General features: G+C 37.8%; 1 protein-coding gene across 5 annotated transcripts in view; it reads left to right on the top strand.

Annotated features, from left to right (window-relative positions):
* The window catches only part of CLEC4D (C-type lectin domain family 4 member D), a 111741-nt gene that overhangs the window by 76114 nt on the left and 17426 nt on the right, over positions 1-18201 (top strand). The window contains exons 1-2 of one of the 5 annotated variants that reach the window (XM_023741526.1): positions 12374-12785; positions 14054-14143. The exons of 1 other annotated variant lie outside the window; for it this stretch is intronic. In XM_023741526.1, the coding sequence (XP_023597294.1) occupies positions 12719-12785; positions 14054-14143 (157 nt within the window). In that variant the 5' untranslated portion in view covers positions 12374-12718. Of the gene's footprint in view, positions 1-12373; positions 12786-14053; positions 14144-18201 lie in introns of those variants that run through there. 3 more of the 5 variants (XM_023741524.1, XM_023741523.1, XM_023741527.1) reach the window with 3 other exon arrangements.

Genomic DNA, 18201 nt, shown 5'->3' with positions numbered 1-18201 from the left:
TTATCCTTTGTGGTGGATTTTACTTTAAAGTCTATTTTGTCAGAGATTAATATTGCCACTCCTGCTCTTTTTTGAGTGTTGTTTGCTTGATAGTTTTTTTTCATCCTTTGAGTTTTAGCTTGTTTGCATCTTTAAGTCTAAGGTCTTTCTCTTGTAGGCAGCATATAGACAGATCGTGTTTTTTAATCCAGTCTGCCACTCTCTGTCTCTTGATTGGTGCATTTAGTCCATTTACATTCAGCGTGATTATTGATACATATGAGTTTAGTGCTGTCATTTTGATGGTTTTTTTTTTGTATGTTGTTCACAGTTTCTTTGTTCCACTTAATTTTCTGTGCTAAGTTGTTTTTCTTTATGTATTTTCTTTTAATTTTTTCATTGTAGTTGGTTTTGTATTTGCTGAGTCTTGATATTTTTCTAGTTTTTTTATTTTGACTTGTAAGATTGTTAGTTTCCTTTGTGATTACCTTAATATTTACACCTATTTTTCTAAGTTTATGCCAGTCTTTTATTTCTTTATATCGCCTTGACTTCCTCTCCATACGAAAAATCTATGTCTACATTTTTTAAGTCCCTCTTTTTTGTTTTAATGTTGTCATCTTTTACATATTGACATACATTTCCCTATTTTCAGTGTTTTAGCTTTGATTTGTTTTTGTGACTTTCCTGTCTGCGTTGATATCTGGTTGCTCTGTCCTGTATTCTAGTCTTGGGTAGTTATCTGATGTGATTGATTTTCTAACCAGAGAACTCCCTTCAGTATTTCTTGTGATTTTGGTTTGGTTTTTGCAAATTCCCTAAACTTCTGTTTATCTGGAAATGCCCTAATTTCACCATAGTATTTGAGAGACAGTTTTGCTGGTGATATACAATTCTAGGCTGGTAGTTTTTTTCCTTTAAGGCTTTGTATATGTCATCCCATTGTTTTCTTGCCTGCATGGTTTCTGCTGAGTAGTCCAAGCTTATTCTTATTGACTATTCTTTGTAGATGACTTTTTGTTTATCCATTGCCACTCTTAAAATTCTCTCTTTATCTTTGGTTTTGGCAAGTTAGATTATGATATGTCTTGGTGACTTTCTTTTGGGATCTATCTTATGTGGGGTTCAATGAACATCTTGGATAGATATCTTGCTGTCTTTCATGATATCAGGGAAGTTTTCTGCCAACAAATCTTCGACAATTCTCTCTGTATTTTCTGTTATCCCCCCTGTTCTGGTACTCCAATCACTCATAGGTTATTCCTCTTAATAGAATCCCGCGTAATTCTTAGGGTTTCTTCATTTTTTTTTTAAATCCTTTTATCTAATTGTCGTAGTCATCCAGTGCTGCTATAACAGAAACACCACAAGTTGATGATTTTAATGAAGAGAAGTTTATTTCCTCACAGTTAAAGTAGGATAAAAGTCCAAATTCAGGGTGTCAGCTCCAGGGGAAGGCTTTCTCTCTCTCGGCCTTCTCGTCAGTGTTCCCCCAGACTAGGAGCTTCTCTACGCAGGGACCCTGGTCCAAAAGATGTGCTCTGCTCCTGGCACTGCTTTCTTGATGGTATGAGGTCCCCCTGTCTCACTGCTCACTTCTGTCTTTTATATCTCAAGACATTGCCTCAGGACACAATCCAGTCTTGTAGATCCAGTCCTGCCGTATTAACAGAACTGCTGCCTTTCCTCCCTCATCAACATCATAGAGGCAGGATTTAAAACATATAGGAAAATCACACAGTACCAGGAATCATGGCGCAGCCAAACTGATATACACAGTTTTGGGGGGACATAATTCAAACAATGACACTGATTTTTCCTCAGATAAGTTGGTGTCAAGTGCTTTATCTTTAATCTCACTAATTTTGACTTCTACTGCCTCAATTCTTCTTCTATGACTTTCTATTGAGTTGTCTAATTCTGAAATTTTATTGTTAATCTTCTGGATTTCTGATTGCTGTCTCTCTATGGATTCTTGCAGCCTGTTAAATTTGTCATTATGCTCTTCTCTAATCTTTGAAGTTCCTCTATTGCGTGTTCTGCATTTTGCTTAATTTCCTTCCTGATATCTTGAAGAGTTCTGTATATTAATCTTTTGTATTCTGCCTCTGGTAATTCCAAGAAATTTTCTTCCTCCGGAAAATTTCTAGATTCTTTATTCTGGGAGCTTACTGAAGCCATCATTCTCTGTCTGTTTATGTGATTTTATATTGACTGCTGTCTCTGAGACATCAGTAAGTTATTATATTTATTTATTTTATGTTTGCTTACTGTGTCCTAGCTTCTTGTTTTGTTTTGTTTTGATATGCCCAAATAGGCTACTCTTGTTAGCTATTCAGATCACTAGCACCCCTGAAGCTCCAATGTCCTGCCACTAGGTGGCCAGAAGTGTCACTAAGTATGTGAGCCCAGGAGTCCGCACACTCTTCCTATATGGATTCAGCTCAGGTGTCCAGATAGTCGGCCACAAAGTGTGTGGTGCAGGCTCTCAGCTACAGTTCTAGACAGGCATGGGTGATTGGTGTAGCCACAGGCATCTGGCTGCAGCAGGGGAACACAGGCTGAGCAAGGCAGGGGTCCGACGGCCACCCCCAAGTGTCCACGAAGAAAGTGTGTCCTTGTTCCCTAGAGCATGTAGTTGGGTAGGTTTTGCAGCTGGACTATGAGCACCCAATGCTGTTGGCTGTAAGGATTTGGGGGCACCTCTTATTCTTGGGCCCCAGTCATAGGTGGCTAGGTGATGCTGGTGGAGCCGCCTGTCTTCAGGCCCCTGATGTGGGTAAGTGAAGACCCTGCTTAATGGGCAGAGCAGTGTTAAATATCATGAACCTGCCACTTCACAGCTGAAACAGTTAAAGTTAGACTTCAGGTATATACTTTGTTGTACTGCAGTAATGAGGGCCTATGCTGTTGAGATGGGCCCACACAAGTCTATGCAGGGGGAAAGGCACTCAAAGTCTGTGGATCCCTTATGCCTGTGCCAAGGCAAAGGAGCTGTGCTTACCCTGAATTCCTGGCTTAGGGGAGCTGGCAGATTATTTTTTGCCATTTGTTAATTTGTTCATTCTTCAAGGCCAGGAGAATGGCTCAGGGCATGTGAGTGGTCCTACTTCTGGCCCAGAGGATTTGGCAATTGCTGAAGCTGATCCCAGACCCAGTGCAGAGCAGGGAGCGGGGAGGTAAATGGGAGATTTTTCCCTAAGGGGGGTGTTTTTGATCTGCGCATTAGGCCAGACGCAGGTACTTATCTTTTCCTGATTGAGAGCTGCTTCTCACTGGTTCTGGATGGCTGAGTAGACTCCCTGCCTCTGGGTCTCTCCCAATGTGGAAATGCTCCTGAGTGCTGCTGCTTGCCTGCCTCGCCACACACCATGAGCTGATCCAGCCTGAAGGGCTGGGGCTCCCGAAGGGTCAGGTCTGGCAACTCCTCGCTGCTTCTGAACCATCTGTCCCTCCCCCTACCACTCAGTCCTATTTGTCACATTTGCCTTTGATGTTCAGGGCTCCTAGATTGTCATATATAATCAATTCACTTGTTTTTTAGGGTCTTTGTTGTGAGACCACCGGAAGCGTCTGACTACTCTGCTATCTTGACCTCACCTCTATATACTATTTTTCTGAAGAATAATGATAAAAGCAGTAATTTTGATGAGATTCATAAACAGCTCATTGTCTCAAAATGTTAGGAACTGCTGCATTAGGGGTTGTCAACTGCTGAGTGCCAAAGTCAGAGATGCAGCTTCTTTCTGAGAATGACAAGAAGTCATACTAATGGCCTGACAATGAAGGAAGAGAGAAAAAAACTAAACAAATGAGTTTAAAGCATAGTAGTGTGGGGTTACTCCCACTCCCCACTTATCAACATGTTAGGTTCCAAAGACTAGGTTGTTATGTGAAAATCAGCATTAAAGTGAAAATGGAGGATGATTATATTAGATCACAAAATTGAGGATGACTACATCATGACATAACTGCCAAGTTATATCATTACTTAACTGCCAAATTGCATCATTATGTAACTTTCAAATTACATCATTACATTACTGCTAAACCACTGAGAATCATGACTTAGCAAAGTAGACACAAAATCCTAGCCATCACAGCCAGTGTTACTCTCACTTTACACCTCGGTATTCATTACTGCCAGACATACGTTGTTGATGTACAAAATAATGAGATAGTAGATTTTTTTACAATTGTCATAAATGAAAAATGTCAGATAACAAGATAGTCAATAAGTAAGGAGTAGGTGTATTTATTTGGCAGGAATTGGTCAAGCATATCAGAGTACAGTATAATTACTAATATTCAAAATGAAAATGCTGAAGAGTAAAGTATGTTCATCAGTACAGAGGCCTTATTTGTGGAGTTCTTTACAGTTTAAAAACTGTTTACAAATGGACCTGATTTTTCACAGCAACTTAGTGAGACTGGGAGGCAGGCAACATTTTACAGATGAGGAAATTTGGTTTCAGAGAAGTTAAGGGATTTACCCAAGGTAAATCTGTTTATCATTACGGGGACTATGTTTAGTACATTTAAGAAAACTTTTTATCAAAAATGGATTACACTAGAAGGGTTTCTGCTTCAGTTCCTGCAAACTGTGGGACTTTTGTTGTTGTTGTTGCTGTTAGGTGCCATCAAGTGGGCTTCGACTCATAGTGACCCTCTGTACAACAGAATGAAACACTGCCTGGTCCTGCACCATCCTTATAATCATTGATATGCTTGTTAAGCTGATGCCCATTGTTGCAGCACTGTGTCAATCCAGCTCTTTTACCCTGACTGTCTTAGTCATCTAGTGCTGCTTCAACAGAAATACCACAAGTGGATGGCTTTTAACAAGAGAAATTTATTTTCTCACAGTCTAGTAGGCTAAAAGTTCAAATTCAGAGCATCAGCTCCAGGGGAAGGCTTTCTCTCTCTGTTGGCTCTGGAGGAAGGCCCTCGTTATCACCAGTCTTCCCCCGGACTAGGAGCTTCTCTGTGCAGGAACCTCAGGTCCAAAGGCCGTGCTCTGCTCCCAGTGCTTCTTTCTTGGTTGTATGAGGTCGCCAATTCTCTGCTTGCTTCCCTGTCCTTTTATCTCTTGTAAGGTAAAAGGTGGTGCAGGCCACACCTTACGAAAACTCCCTTTACATTGAATCAGGGATGTGACCTGGGTAAGGGTGATGTTACAATCCTACCCTAATCCTCTTTAACATAAAATTACAATCACAAAATAGAGACCAACTACACAATTCTGGGAATAATGGCCCAGACAAATTGATACACACATTTTTGGGGGGACATAATTCAAACTATGACACTGACCTTCTGCTTTACAAGCATGATGTCCTTCTCCAGGAACTGATCCCTCCTAATAACGTGTCCAAAGTACGTGACATGAAATCTCACCATCCTTGCTTCTAAGGAGCATTCTGGTTGTACTTCTTCCAAGACAAATTTGTTTGTTCTTCTGGCAGTCCATGGTATATTCTATATTCTTCGCTAATACCATAATTCAAAGGCATCAATTCTTAGGGTCTTCCTTATTCATTGTCCAGCTTTTGCATGCATATGAGGCAATTGAAAATACCATGGCTTGGGTCAGGCACATCTTAGCCTACAAAATGGAATTTAGTTTCCACAAAAATACTTAAATTTAACACTGGATTTCCTGACTGGGTTGAATAGATGGACCATTATCTTATCTGAGATTGTTACCCCAATAGTGACTGTGCTTGAGTTTTTTTTGGCTGATATGAAGTTCAACATTCTCCTACTTGTATCTCTACTAAATGACTGTGTACATATGCAAAGTTTATAGGTAGCTTCTATTTGCTGACAAGTCAACTCTGATTCACGATGACCCTATGCGTGTTAGAGTAGAACTGTGCTCCATAGGGTTTTCAATAGCTGATTTTTTGGAAGTAGATTGCCAGACCTTTCTTCTGAAGTTTCTCTGGGTAGACTCAAACCTCCAATCTTTTTGTTACTAGCTGAGCATGTTAACCGTTTGCACCCAGGGACTTCTTATCGGTAGCTATCATTATTGTGTGCCATCCAGTCAATTCTGGCTCATGGCAATTCTATATGACAGAGTAGAACTGCCTTGTACGGTTTCCTAGACTGTAATCTTTACGGAGCAGGTTGCCAGGTCTTTTCTCTGGCGGAGCACCTGGTGCGTTCAAACCGCTGACCTTTCGGTTAGCGGCTGAGCACTTAACCATTGCACCACCAGGGTTCTTTTATAGGTAGCTACTAGGAGTTCATTGCTGTTGGATAAGTCTGAGTAGTTTCTAGCTGACAAAAAGAAAAAACAGGTCTCGGGGGACATCTACGTCAGTTGGCGTAACGTAGTTCATAAAGAAAATGTTCTACATCCTATTTTGGTGAGTCGTGTCTGGGGTCTTAAAAGCTTGCGAGCGATCATCTAAAATACATCTATTGGTCCCGTCACAACTGGAGCAAAGGAGAATGAAGAAAACCAAAGATACAAGGAAAATATCAGTCCGGAGGACTAATGGACTACATGAACCACATCCTCCTGAGCCCAGAACTAGAGGCTGTCCAGCTACCACCTCTGACTGCTCTGACAGGGATCATAATAGAGGGTTCCTGACAGAGCAGGAGAAAATTATAGAACAAAATTCAAATTCACAAAAAAAGACCAGACTTACTGATCTGACAGAGATTGGTGGAACCCCTGAGACTGTAGACCCTGGACACCCTGCTAACTCAGAACTTAAGTCACTCCTGAAGTCTACCTTTCAGCCAAAGATTAGACAGGCCTATAAAGCAAACAATAACACACGTGGGGAATGTGCTTCTTAGTTCAATCACGTATACAAGACCAATTGGACAACACCTGCACAAAAGCAAAGATGAGAAGGCAGGAAGAGACAGGAAAAATGGACAGATGGCTGTACTTCTTCCAAGATAGATTTGTTCGTTCTTCTGGCAGTCTATGGTAATCCAAGAAGCTAGACTGTATGAAAAATAATGGGACATCAGCATTGGAGGAAGACTCATTAACAACCTGCATTATGCAGATGACACACCTTGCTTGTTGATAGTGAAGAGGACTTGAAGCACTTACTGATGAAGATCAAAGACTACAGTGTTCAGTATGGATTACACCTCAACATAAAGAAAACAAAGATCCTTACAACTGGACCATTAAGCAACATCACGATAAACAGAGAAAAGATTGGCATTGTCAATAATTTTATTTTATTTGGATCCACTAACAACGCCCATGGAAGCAGCTCTCAAGAAATCAAATGATGTATTGCATTGGGCAAATCTGCTGCAAAAGAGCTCTTTAAAGTGCTGAAAAGCAAAGATGTCAGTTTAAGGACTAAGGTGTGGCTGACCCAAGCCATGGTGTTTTCAATACCTTCATATGCATGGGAAAGCTGGACAATGAATAAGGAAGATGGAAGAAGAATTGATGCTTTTAAATTATGGTGTTGGTGAAGAACTTTCACCTAAATCACAATAAAATAAATTAAATGAGAACAGACAGAGAGAAAAAAATAGCTTAAGATAAAACTCAGGTGTCCAGGTGTGAGGCAGAGTATGACCTGAACACAAAATCCAATAAACTTGTCAAATGTTTTCATATACATGCCTGTGAGACTTTTGGCACAAGTTAGTGCTCAGTTTATAGCCAGTAAACAAAATTTTAATATCCAGTGCTTCTTGACTGCACATTTAAAAATTACCATATGTTTACACAAATAACATCCACCTTCTACGTTTGTTTGCCAACCACTTCCCATGAGGTATTTTTGTAAGTGCGCTATGCTAATTTTTTTTTTTTACAGCAACATGTAAAAGATAATTGGCATAGTGGCACTTGTGAAAATACCTCATGGGGGGAGGGAATGTTTGGTAAACAAATACAGAAGCTGTGCGTTATTTGCCTAAAAATACAATATGTTAACTACACATTTAAAAATTAATTTCTCTTTAAAAATTTAAACAGCAATAACAAATTGATATGAGTGAGTTTTGAAGATTTCAAAAACTTTCAGCAGCAGACACAAATACAATGTTTACAAAAATTGATGCTACATTTAAATATCAATGCCATATGCTTAATTAATTTTTTTAAAACATACTTCCTTGTTTTTCTGCCTGTCTAATGGAGATGCTCCAAATATATATTTAGATAACCGTATTGGCCTGCTTGCTATTCCTGAAAATTCCAGACAAGCTTCTGCCTTAGGAGTTTTGCACCAGGCTCTTCTCCCTCCCTAGAATGCTCTCCTCTCTGAAATCCACGTGACTCTCACTCTCTTTAAGTGCCTGCTTGAGCATCACCTTCTCAATGAGGCTTACCCAGACTTATCTGTCTGTAATTATATCTGTCCCACACACAGTACTCCCAATCCGCTTTGCACTGCTCTAATTTTTTTCCATTGCACTCACCACCTTTTAGTATACTATGCCATTTGCTATAAATTGCTTTGCCTCATCCTATTAGAATTTAAGTTCTACGAGGGCAGTGATTTTTGCCTATTTTGTTCCCTATGTAGGAGCCCTGGTGGTGCAGTGGTTAAGCATTAGGCTGCTAACCAAAAGGTTGACAGTTCGAATCCACCAGCTGCTCCTTGGAAACCCTATGGGAGTAGTTCTACTCTGTTCTACAGGGTTGCTATGAGTTAGAATCAACTCGATGGCAATGGGTTTGGTTTGGTTTTTGGATGTAGCGCTACGTAGCACAAGAGTCTAGACCCAAACCAATTCCCTTGCCATCAGTAGCAACCCTATAGGACTGAGTAGAACTGCCCCATAGGGTTTCCAAGGAGCAGCTGGTGGATTCAAACTGCTGATCTTTTGAACAGCCGCCGAGCTCTTAACCACTGTGCCACCAGGGCTCCACGCAAGGGTCTAGAGCTGTGCTCTTCAACAGAGTAACCACTAGTCACTTGTGACTATTTAAATTAAATAAAAGTAAACAAAATTTTAAAAATTCATTTTCATTTCCTTAGTTTCCACTAGCCATATTTCAAGTGCTCAATAGTCACATGTGCCTAGTGGCTACCATATTGGTCTATTATCATAGAAAGTTCTAATGGACTGTGCTGGCTTAAGTATTGACGGTAGAAGATCAGTAAATATTTGTTCAATAAATGAATGCTGAATGGCTAAATGTAAAAATCAGCATTTGACAGCTGAAGCCAAAGTAAAGTATCACCTCATAGAACGAATATTTAGTATACAAAAATAAATAAACTTTTTCAATAATTTATTTTATTTTTGTTGTTCTTGTTGAGAACATACACAGCAGAACATACTCCAATTCAACAGATTCTACCTGTATAATTCAGTGACAATGATTACATTCTTCAAGCTGTGCAACCATTCTCACCCTCCTTTTTTGAGCCTTTCCTCCTCCATTAGCATTAACTCGCTGCCTCGTAAATTTCCTGTCTAATCTTTTGAGTTGCTGCTGTCTATTTGATCTCATATAGATAGATCTTAAAACAGCACAATGCTCAAGACAGACTTTCTTTACTAGTTAAGCTTAACTATTGTTTGGTTTTAAGAAGTCTTCAGGGGCTGTTTTGGTTTAAGGTTTAAAGATTATCTCAGGGCAATTGTTTCAGGGATTCATCTGGCCTCCATGGTCCCAGAAAATCTGGATTTCATGAGAATTTAAAATTCTGTTCTGTGTTTTTCCCCTTATCAAGATTCTTCTATAGACTCTTTAAACAAAATGTTCAGTAGTGGTAGCCAGGCATCATCAAATTCTTCTGGTCTTACAGCAAAGGGGATAGTTGTTCATAGAGGCAATTAGCCATACATTCCATGTCCTCCTCCTATTCCTGACTCTCCTTCTTTCTGTGTTGCTCCAGATGAATACAAATCAATAGTATATTGTAACAATTTTATTAGATATACTTTCTTTAGTAGTTAAATTAGAGGAGCTTGACCATATAGTACAGGAATAATCCTGTAACACTTAACTTCTAGATTGCAAGAAATACTTTCAAAGGGGTTTATGGAGAAGAAACATATTTATTGGCTACCCCATTTTTCTCTATTTAAAATGATACTATTTATCCTTAATTATTTCTGGACTTGTGATTTATCATGATTCTTACTGTATGTTGTTAGGTGCCTTGGAGTCAATTTTGACTCATAGTGATCCCATGTGGCAGAGTAGACCTGCCGCATATGGTTTTCTAGGCTGTAATCTTTACAGGAGCAGATCACCAGGTCTTTCTCCTGCATAGCCTAGAGATTCTTCTTTAAAAAGATGTGAAAAATTTTCAAAATGGGATTTTTTTTTAAAAGAAACCTATCCTAAGTTAAATTTATGACTTTTTTAGTCTATCACACAATTCTACAAATAAGAATAGGGATACTATGTAATCTAATCTCTATCTTTCTACCTTGCATTATTTAAAATTTAAAAACACCTGTGAAAAGGAGACTATGCTGTTCCTAAAGTTATTTGGTTACTACCTTCTCTCTTAATATTTATATTCACTGTTACTCTATTTCCTTACTTAAATATTTGGAAGTCTTAATAATTTTTAGTAAAAAATCAACAGTTCTCACAATCATTGTTATTTATAACTGCAGTTTATTCTAGAAAATATTAATATGCACTTTTACCCTAACTGACTGATAGAATTTCAACATATAAATACACAATGTGATTTTCACCAAAAATTAGACTTAAAATATTTATACATATTTGAAAAATAAATTCGCATATGTTGTAGTTATATTACCAATATTGTTACACTTATGTGGTCACATGATCAGTGATCGTACACAAGTTCAGGGGTGCCAGAAAGATATTTAAGTCAATATTCAGCTATTTGCTATTCCATAGGCTGAAGCCAAGTAGTAGATTTTAGCTACACAGCTAAGCTGAAGCAGAACTTCAGTGCATTCTTAGTGGGTATTGCAATGTATATTTTGGTATCTTTCTACATTTCAGTTACATTGTTTTGATTCCTTCTCAAAATTGCAATCATTTTATCATACCTAGTCAAGGTTAATATATCTGTTTGTCAACCAGTTGATTTTTGGAGATGAGATTAGTCTGATAACTATTTTCATTTTTAAACTTGGAACATCAAATGGTCTATTTTAGCCTGTACTTTTCACGTAGGATTTAATTTTTTTTGCAATCAGATGTTCCATCCAGGAATATTATACTTCTAACATCTTTCTTGTATAGTGTTACATAACTTACCGGCTTCTTTTGTTACCCTTATTACAGAACCATGTGTTTCTTATTTTATCAAAATCTATAACATCTTGTTGGAGTTTTGTCTTCTAGGATAGAAGTGAGTCTATGCTGTTAGTTCTCATTCTTAATATATATGACTAGTTCATCATTTTGCTGCAAATTATTTTACCCTTTTTCTATTCACTTACTGTTTGTGAACTCTTAGCTTCTGTTTACCTGCTTACTGAGTGTAATCACCAATGCTTATTAGTTCTTTCTGCTATTGGTACAGAGTTTACTTTCTCCCCAGAATTACTTGCCTTATCCTTTCAGATATGATTATTTAGTATTACATAAAGGAAACAAGTAAATATTTACGTTTGGAAACAGATACATTCTATCTTAAAAAAAATTTTTATTGTGTTTTTGGTGAAGGTTTACACAGGAGTTTAGGTTCCCATTCAACAATTTCTACACAGATTTTTCAGTGGCATTGGCTACATTCTTCACAATGCATGAATATTCTCATTATGATATACTCTTAAGAAACAAAACACATATTAATATACATATTGTAACAATTCCTTTGTGTACTAAAACCAATTAAAATAAACAAGGCCTATAATATTTATCTATATTTTATATTACAAATATAAATTATTTACTTTTTGAAGTTTACTGTGAATTCATGGATTTCTACAGATTTAAACAGTTCTAATTAACCATAACAAATAAAAATACTGATTAATTATTTTTGATAGTCAAATTCTTAAAGTTGGTCTTGGAATCCCTTCAAGTTGATTGCTTTACTTTAAGTACCTTTCACCTGTGGTAAAGATTATATCTGTGCCACAAATTGTCACACTGTCTTTTTTTTTTTTTCTTTAACAAACCTATCTCTCATCTAGGATAACCTTGCAATTTAATCAACAGCTCTGTCACCTCTTCTCCAACTCCAAAACAAAACTGAACAGAACTTTTTGTTATTGTTCATGCTGTCTTTTGCCATCTTAATTATAGCTTGGGCAAAGCTTCTTTTTCAGGTAAGAGGAGTTTCTAGGGCAGAGTTTATCTCAAGCATATAACTGCCTTTGAAAAATTTTATTTGAATGAATAAAAATGTAGTGAGAAATTCCATATGACTCACTGATCAAGTGATCTCAACAAACTTAATAGAAGTCACTACTAACTGCTTTTTGGGTGTTGCTTTCTCAATTTCCGTTACTTTTTGCCTCATCTCTCAGAGTGAATCAAAGGAAACCTCAGTCTTTGGAAAGACTTCTTCTTTTAAGTTAACTATTTTATATTGGGAACTTTCTAAACTCACTAAATATTTCTGAGTATATTCTCTGTATCCATAGGATACAGGAAATATATTTTGCGGAAAAATATAAGAGGACCCTGGTTCTCTCAGCCACTAGACAACAAAGACATTAACACACAATGGTGGCAGAAGAACCTCAGAGTAAACGTATGTTCTTTCTTTTCATTTTCAAAAAAGCAGATGGATTTATGACTATGATTTAAAAACAGAACTGATGGTAGTTGTAAAGATTGGAGATGATGAGATGGAAGGAAATGAGGCTGACTTCAGAGAGGAGGGAGGCAACAGGTAGATTCAAATGTGGTGAGTAACGGAAACTTCTTTACAAAATGTAGATTGGACCAAAAGAGGAGATAAAATATATAAAAGAGAAATAATATGGAAAGAAATAGTTTGGAAAGATTCTTTTGAAGGGAAGAGAGAGAAGGAAGGGGTAGAAAACACTCAGGCTCATAGTATATCTGAAGCTCTGAGTTTGTCTCATGTTATGCTTTTCTTAAATGATGTAAAATGATTTGTATTGAGAGCACATTGAACAAAACTTTTGAGAAATCTATAGAACTAATGCAGAAATACATACATTTAAAATTAAAGTTTCTCTTCTCACTGCTTCACCATGGCAAACTTCAATGGGAGGCTGTACAATGGTTCTGAAAAACAGCTTTTTATGTAAGTTTGTCTGAAAGATTTTCTTTATGTCAGTGCATATGATATACATGATTATTTTCATTGCTATACAATTTCATTGTATGAATTTACATAATTTAAACTTCCTATTATCGGGAATCCACATGTAAGTTTCAGATTCCAGTGTTTGTTTTTTCAATTTCCACAGACATTGCAAGGAATATCCTTTTACATAGATAAGCTCAGTTATATCTATAGGACAGATCTCTAAATTTGAAATTGTTGTGGCAAACATAGTGCATTTAAAAATTGATAAATCTGCTAAACTGATTCTCCTAAAAAGCTTTTATATTTACAGTCTCAGAAGCAACATGTACTTCCTTACCACAGTATTTATTTTCCCTCAGCCTTGCTAACACTGCATACTTTCAACGTACTTTTAAAAAACTGATACGTGATAAATCATACCATAATATTTTAGTTTACATTTCTCAGAATAAGCATACTTTTATTTGTTTAATGGCCATTCACATTTTTTTCAGTGAATTGCCTGTTCAAAGTTTTGCTCAGTTTTCCAATTGATTTTTAAAATCCTTTATACATTCTGGGTATTTCCATGTGTTCCTTGTCATTTAACATTCCTTTAGTTTTTAACAAAGTTTTCATTTTTATGTAGCCAAATGATCCATTTTTATGGCTTTTATGTTTTTATCTTGCTTATAAAAGGCTTTTCTACTCTAAAATTTTTTTTTTTGTTTTCAATTTTCCTTCTTATTTAGTTACCAGTAAATGCTGAAACTGATTTTTTCAGAGGAAATCTCTAAGGTCTTCTTTAGGTGTTAGTTATTTTGGATGCCCTCATATTTAGCTTACTCCTTAGAACTGGCCTCCATACCTCATGTGGCTGAAGGGGTAACTTTTTTATTTTTCTTTCTGCCCTATAGAAGGATACCAGCATCCCAAGCTAATTCCTTCAACCATTGCTGTTGTTTTCATCTTACTTCTCAGTGCCTGTTTTATTGCAAGTTGTTTGGGTAAGTTATTGGCAAAAGTGGAGCTCTTCTAAAGTTATTTTAAGCCTTTTGTCATCTTGATTTCCCCTAACACATCACTCCACAATGCCTTCAGGATCTCGGGTTTAAAATTCAGAGCAACATACTTGACTTTCTGTTCTTTGATGGTTCTACCTTGTGTCAGGGAGTGAAAGATGAAATTTAGACCATTTTCAGTACATGTTAAAGATAGGTGCTGTAGTAAACCATCCCCATTTTGGACTGGGACTACAAAGGGCTGCATCTTATGAGTAAAGCATAACCAGCAAATAATCAACTTTCAGATGGAGTTCAGTTTAGCTTTGAAAAGAAGAACAAGATGGGAAGACTAGTTCTTCCTGATATCAAGACCTAATATAAAGTTACTGTAATTTTTTTTTTCTTCAGCAAACAGAAGTTTATTCTCTCAAATTTTAGTAGACTAAAATTCCAAATTCAGGGCGTCACCTCCAGGGGAAGGCTTTCTCTCTGTCCGCTCTGGAGGAAGGTCCTTGTCATCAATCTTACTCTGGTGTAGGATCTTCTCAGCACAGGAACCCCAGGTCCAAAAGACTCACTGCTCCTGGCACTACTTTCTTGGTGGTATGAGGTCCCCCTGTCTCTCTGCTTGCTTCTCTCTTTTATTTCTCAAAAGAGATTGATGCAAAATACAATCTAATCTTGTAGATTGAGTCCTGCCTCATTAATATACTACCTCTAACCCTGCCCCATTAACATCATAGAGATAGGATTTACAACACATAGGAAGATCACGTCAGATGACAAAGAGGTGGACAATCACACAATACTGGGAATCATGGCCTAGCCAAGTTGACACACATTTTTGGGGGACACAATTCAATCCACAGCAATGTCCGAAGTATATGAGATGAAGTCTGGCAATCTTTCCTTCTAAGGAGCGTTCTGGCTGCAGTTCTTCCAAGACAGATTTGTTCTTTCTTTTGGCAGTCCATGGTACATTCAATATTCTTCACCAATACCATAATTCAAAGGCATCAATTCTTCTGTCTTCCTTATTTGTTGGCCAGCTTTCTTATGCTTATAAGGTGATTGAAAACACCATGGCTTGGGTCAGGCGCACCTTAGGCCTCAAAGTGACATGTTTGCTTTCTAACATTTTAAAAAGGTCTTTTGCAACAGATTTGCCCAATGCAATATGTCCTTTGATTTCTTTCTTTTCTTTTTTATTTTTATTGTACTTTAGATGAAGGTTTATAGAACAAACTAGTTTCTCATTAAACAGTACACATATTGTTATATGACATTGGTTGACAACCCCATGACACGTCCACATTCTCCCTTCTTCACCTTGGGTTCCCTATTACCAGCTTTCCTGTCCCCTCCTGCCTTTTAGTCCTTGTTCCTGGGCTGTTGTGCCCTTCAGTCTCATTTTGTTTTATGGGCCTGTCTAATCTTTGACTGAAGGGTGAACCTCAGGAGTGATTTCATTACTGAGCTAAAAGGGTGTCTGGGGACCATACTCTCGGGGATTCTCTAGTCTCTGTCAGGCCAGTAAGTCTGGTCTTTTTTTATGAGTTAGAATTTTGTTGTACATTTTTCTCCAGCTCTGTCCAGGACTCTCTATTGTGATCCCTGTCAGAGCAGTCAGTGGTGGTAGCCAGGCACCATCTAGTTGTACTGGACTCTGTCCAGTGGAGGCCGTGGTAGTTGTGGTCCATTAGTCCTTTGGACTGATCTTTCCCTTGTATCTTTAGTTTTCTTCATTCTCCCTTGCTTCTAAAGGAGTGAGACCAGTGGAGTATCTTAGATGGCAGCTCACAGGCTTTTAAGACCCCAGATGCTACTCACCAAGGTAGAATTTAGAACATTTTCTTTATAAACTATGTTATGCAAATTAAGCCAGATGTTCCCTGAGGCCATGGTCCCTATAGCCCTCAGCCCAGAAATTCGGTCCCTCAGGGAGTTTGGATGTGTCTATGGAGCTTCTATGACCTTGCCTTGGACAAGCTGTGCTGGCTTCCCCAGTACTGTGTACTGTCTTACCCTTCACCAAAGTTACCATTTATTTATTGTCTGTTTAGTATTTCTCCACCCCCCCCCTTGTAACCATCAAAGATTGTTTCTTTTGTGTGTAAACCTTTTCATGAGTTTTTACAGTAGGAGTCTCATACAATATTTGTCCTTTTGTGATTGACTTATTTCACTCAGCATAATGTCCTCCAGATTCATCCATGTTATGAGATGCTTTGCAGATTCATCATTGTTCTTTTTTGTTGCATAATACTCCATTGTGTGTATATACCATAGTTTGTTTATCCATTCATCTGTTGATGGGCATCTAGGTTGTTTCCACCTTTTTGCTACTGTGAATAATGCTGCAATGAACGTGAGTGTGCATATGTCTATTCATGTGACAGCTCTTATTTCTCTAGGATATATTCGTAGGAGACTGCCGTATCATATGGTATTCCTATTTCTAGCTTTCTAAGGAAGCACCATATCGTTTTCCAAAATGGTTGTATCATTTTGCATTCCCACCAGCAGTGCATAAGAGTTCCAATCTCCCTGCAGCCTCTCCAACATTTGTTATTTCCAGTTTTTTTGATTCGTGTCAGTAATGCCGCGGTGAGATGGTATCTTATTGTGGTTTTGATTTGTATTTCTCTAATGGTTAGTGATCACGAACATTTCCTCATGTGTATATTGGCCACTTGAATGTCTTCTTCAGTGGTGTCTGTTCATATCCTTTGTCCATTTTTTAATTGGATTATTTGTCTTTTTATTGTAGAGTGTTGGATTTTCCTGTAGATTTTAGAGATTAGATCTCTGTCTGATTTGCAATAGCCAAACATTTTTTCCCAGTCTGTAGGTTCTCTTTTTACTCTTTTGATGAAGTCTTTTGATGAGCATAAGTGTTTAAGTTTTAGAAGATCCCAGTTATCTAGCTTATCTTCTGGAGTATGTGTGTTGTTGGCTATGGTTTATATCCTATTAATGTTGTGTATTAGGGCCTCTAGCATTGACCCTATTTTTTCTTCTATGAACTTTATAGTTTTTGGCTTTATATTCAGGTCTTTGATGCATTTTGTGTTAGTTTTGGTATAAGGTGTGAGGTATGGGTCCTGTTTCATTTTTTTGCAGATGGACATCCAGTTTTGCCAGCACCGTTTGTTAAAAAGATTGTCTTTTGGCCATTTGATGGACTTTGAGCCCTTGTAGAAGATCAGGTGATCAGAAGTGGATGGATTTACATCTGGGTTCTCAATTTTGTTCCATTGGTCAATGTATCTGTCGTCGTACCAGTACCAGGTTGTTCTGACTACTGTAGCTGTATAGTAGTGTCATGGATTGAATTATGTCCCCCCAAAAATGTGTGGCTGGGCCATGATTCCCGGTATTGTGTGATTTTTCTATATGTTGTAAATCCTGCCTCTATGATGTTAATGAGGGAGGATGGGCGGCAGTTGTGTTAGTGAGGCAGGACTCATCTACAAGATATTATGTCCTGAGACAATCTCTTGAGATATAAAAGAGAGAAGTGAGCAGAGAGACATGGGGACCTCATACCACCAAGAAAGCAGTGCCAGGAGTAGAGTGTGTCCTTTGGACTGGGGTCCCTGTGTGGAGAAGCTCCTAGTCCAGGGGAACATTGATGAAAAGGCCAACAGAGTGAGAAAGCCTTCCCCTGGAGCTGATACCCTGAATTTGGACTCTTAGCCTACTTTACTGTGAACAAATAAATTTCTCTTTGTTAAAGCCATCCACTTGTGCTATTTCAGTTGTAGCAGCACTAGATGACTAAGACAAGTATGTTCTGAGGTCAGGTAGTGTGAGTCCTCCTACTTTATTCTTCTTTTTCAATAGTGCTTTACTTATCTGGGGTTTCTTTCCTTTCCATATAAAGTTAATGGTTAGTTTTTCCATCTCCTTAAAGAATGTTGTTGGTGTTTGGATTGGGATTGCATTGTATTTGTAAATCATTTCAGGTAGAATTGTCATTTTCACAATGTTGAGTCTACCTATCCATGAGCATGGTATGTTTTTCCATTTATGTAGATCCCTTTGGGTTTCTTGCAGTA

The sequence above is a fragment of the Trichechus manatus genome, unplaced genomic scaffold (genome assembly GCF_000243295.1).
Source record: "Trichechus manatus latirostris isolate Lorelei unplaced genomic scaffold, TriManLat1.0 scaffold00182, whole genome shotgun sequence".
NCBI classification, from domain to species: Eukaryota; Metazoa; Chordata; class Mammalia; order Sirenia; family Trichechidae; genus Trichechus; species Trichechus manatus.
This window is presented reverse-complemented; position numbering and strand designations above follow the sequence as displayed.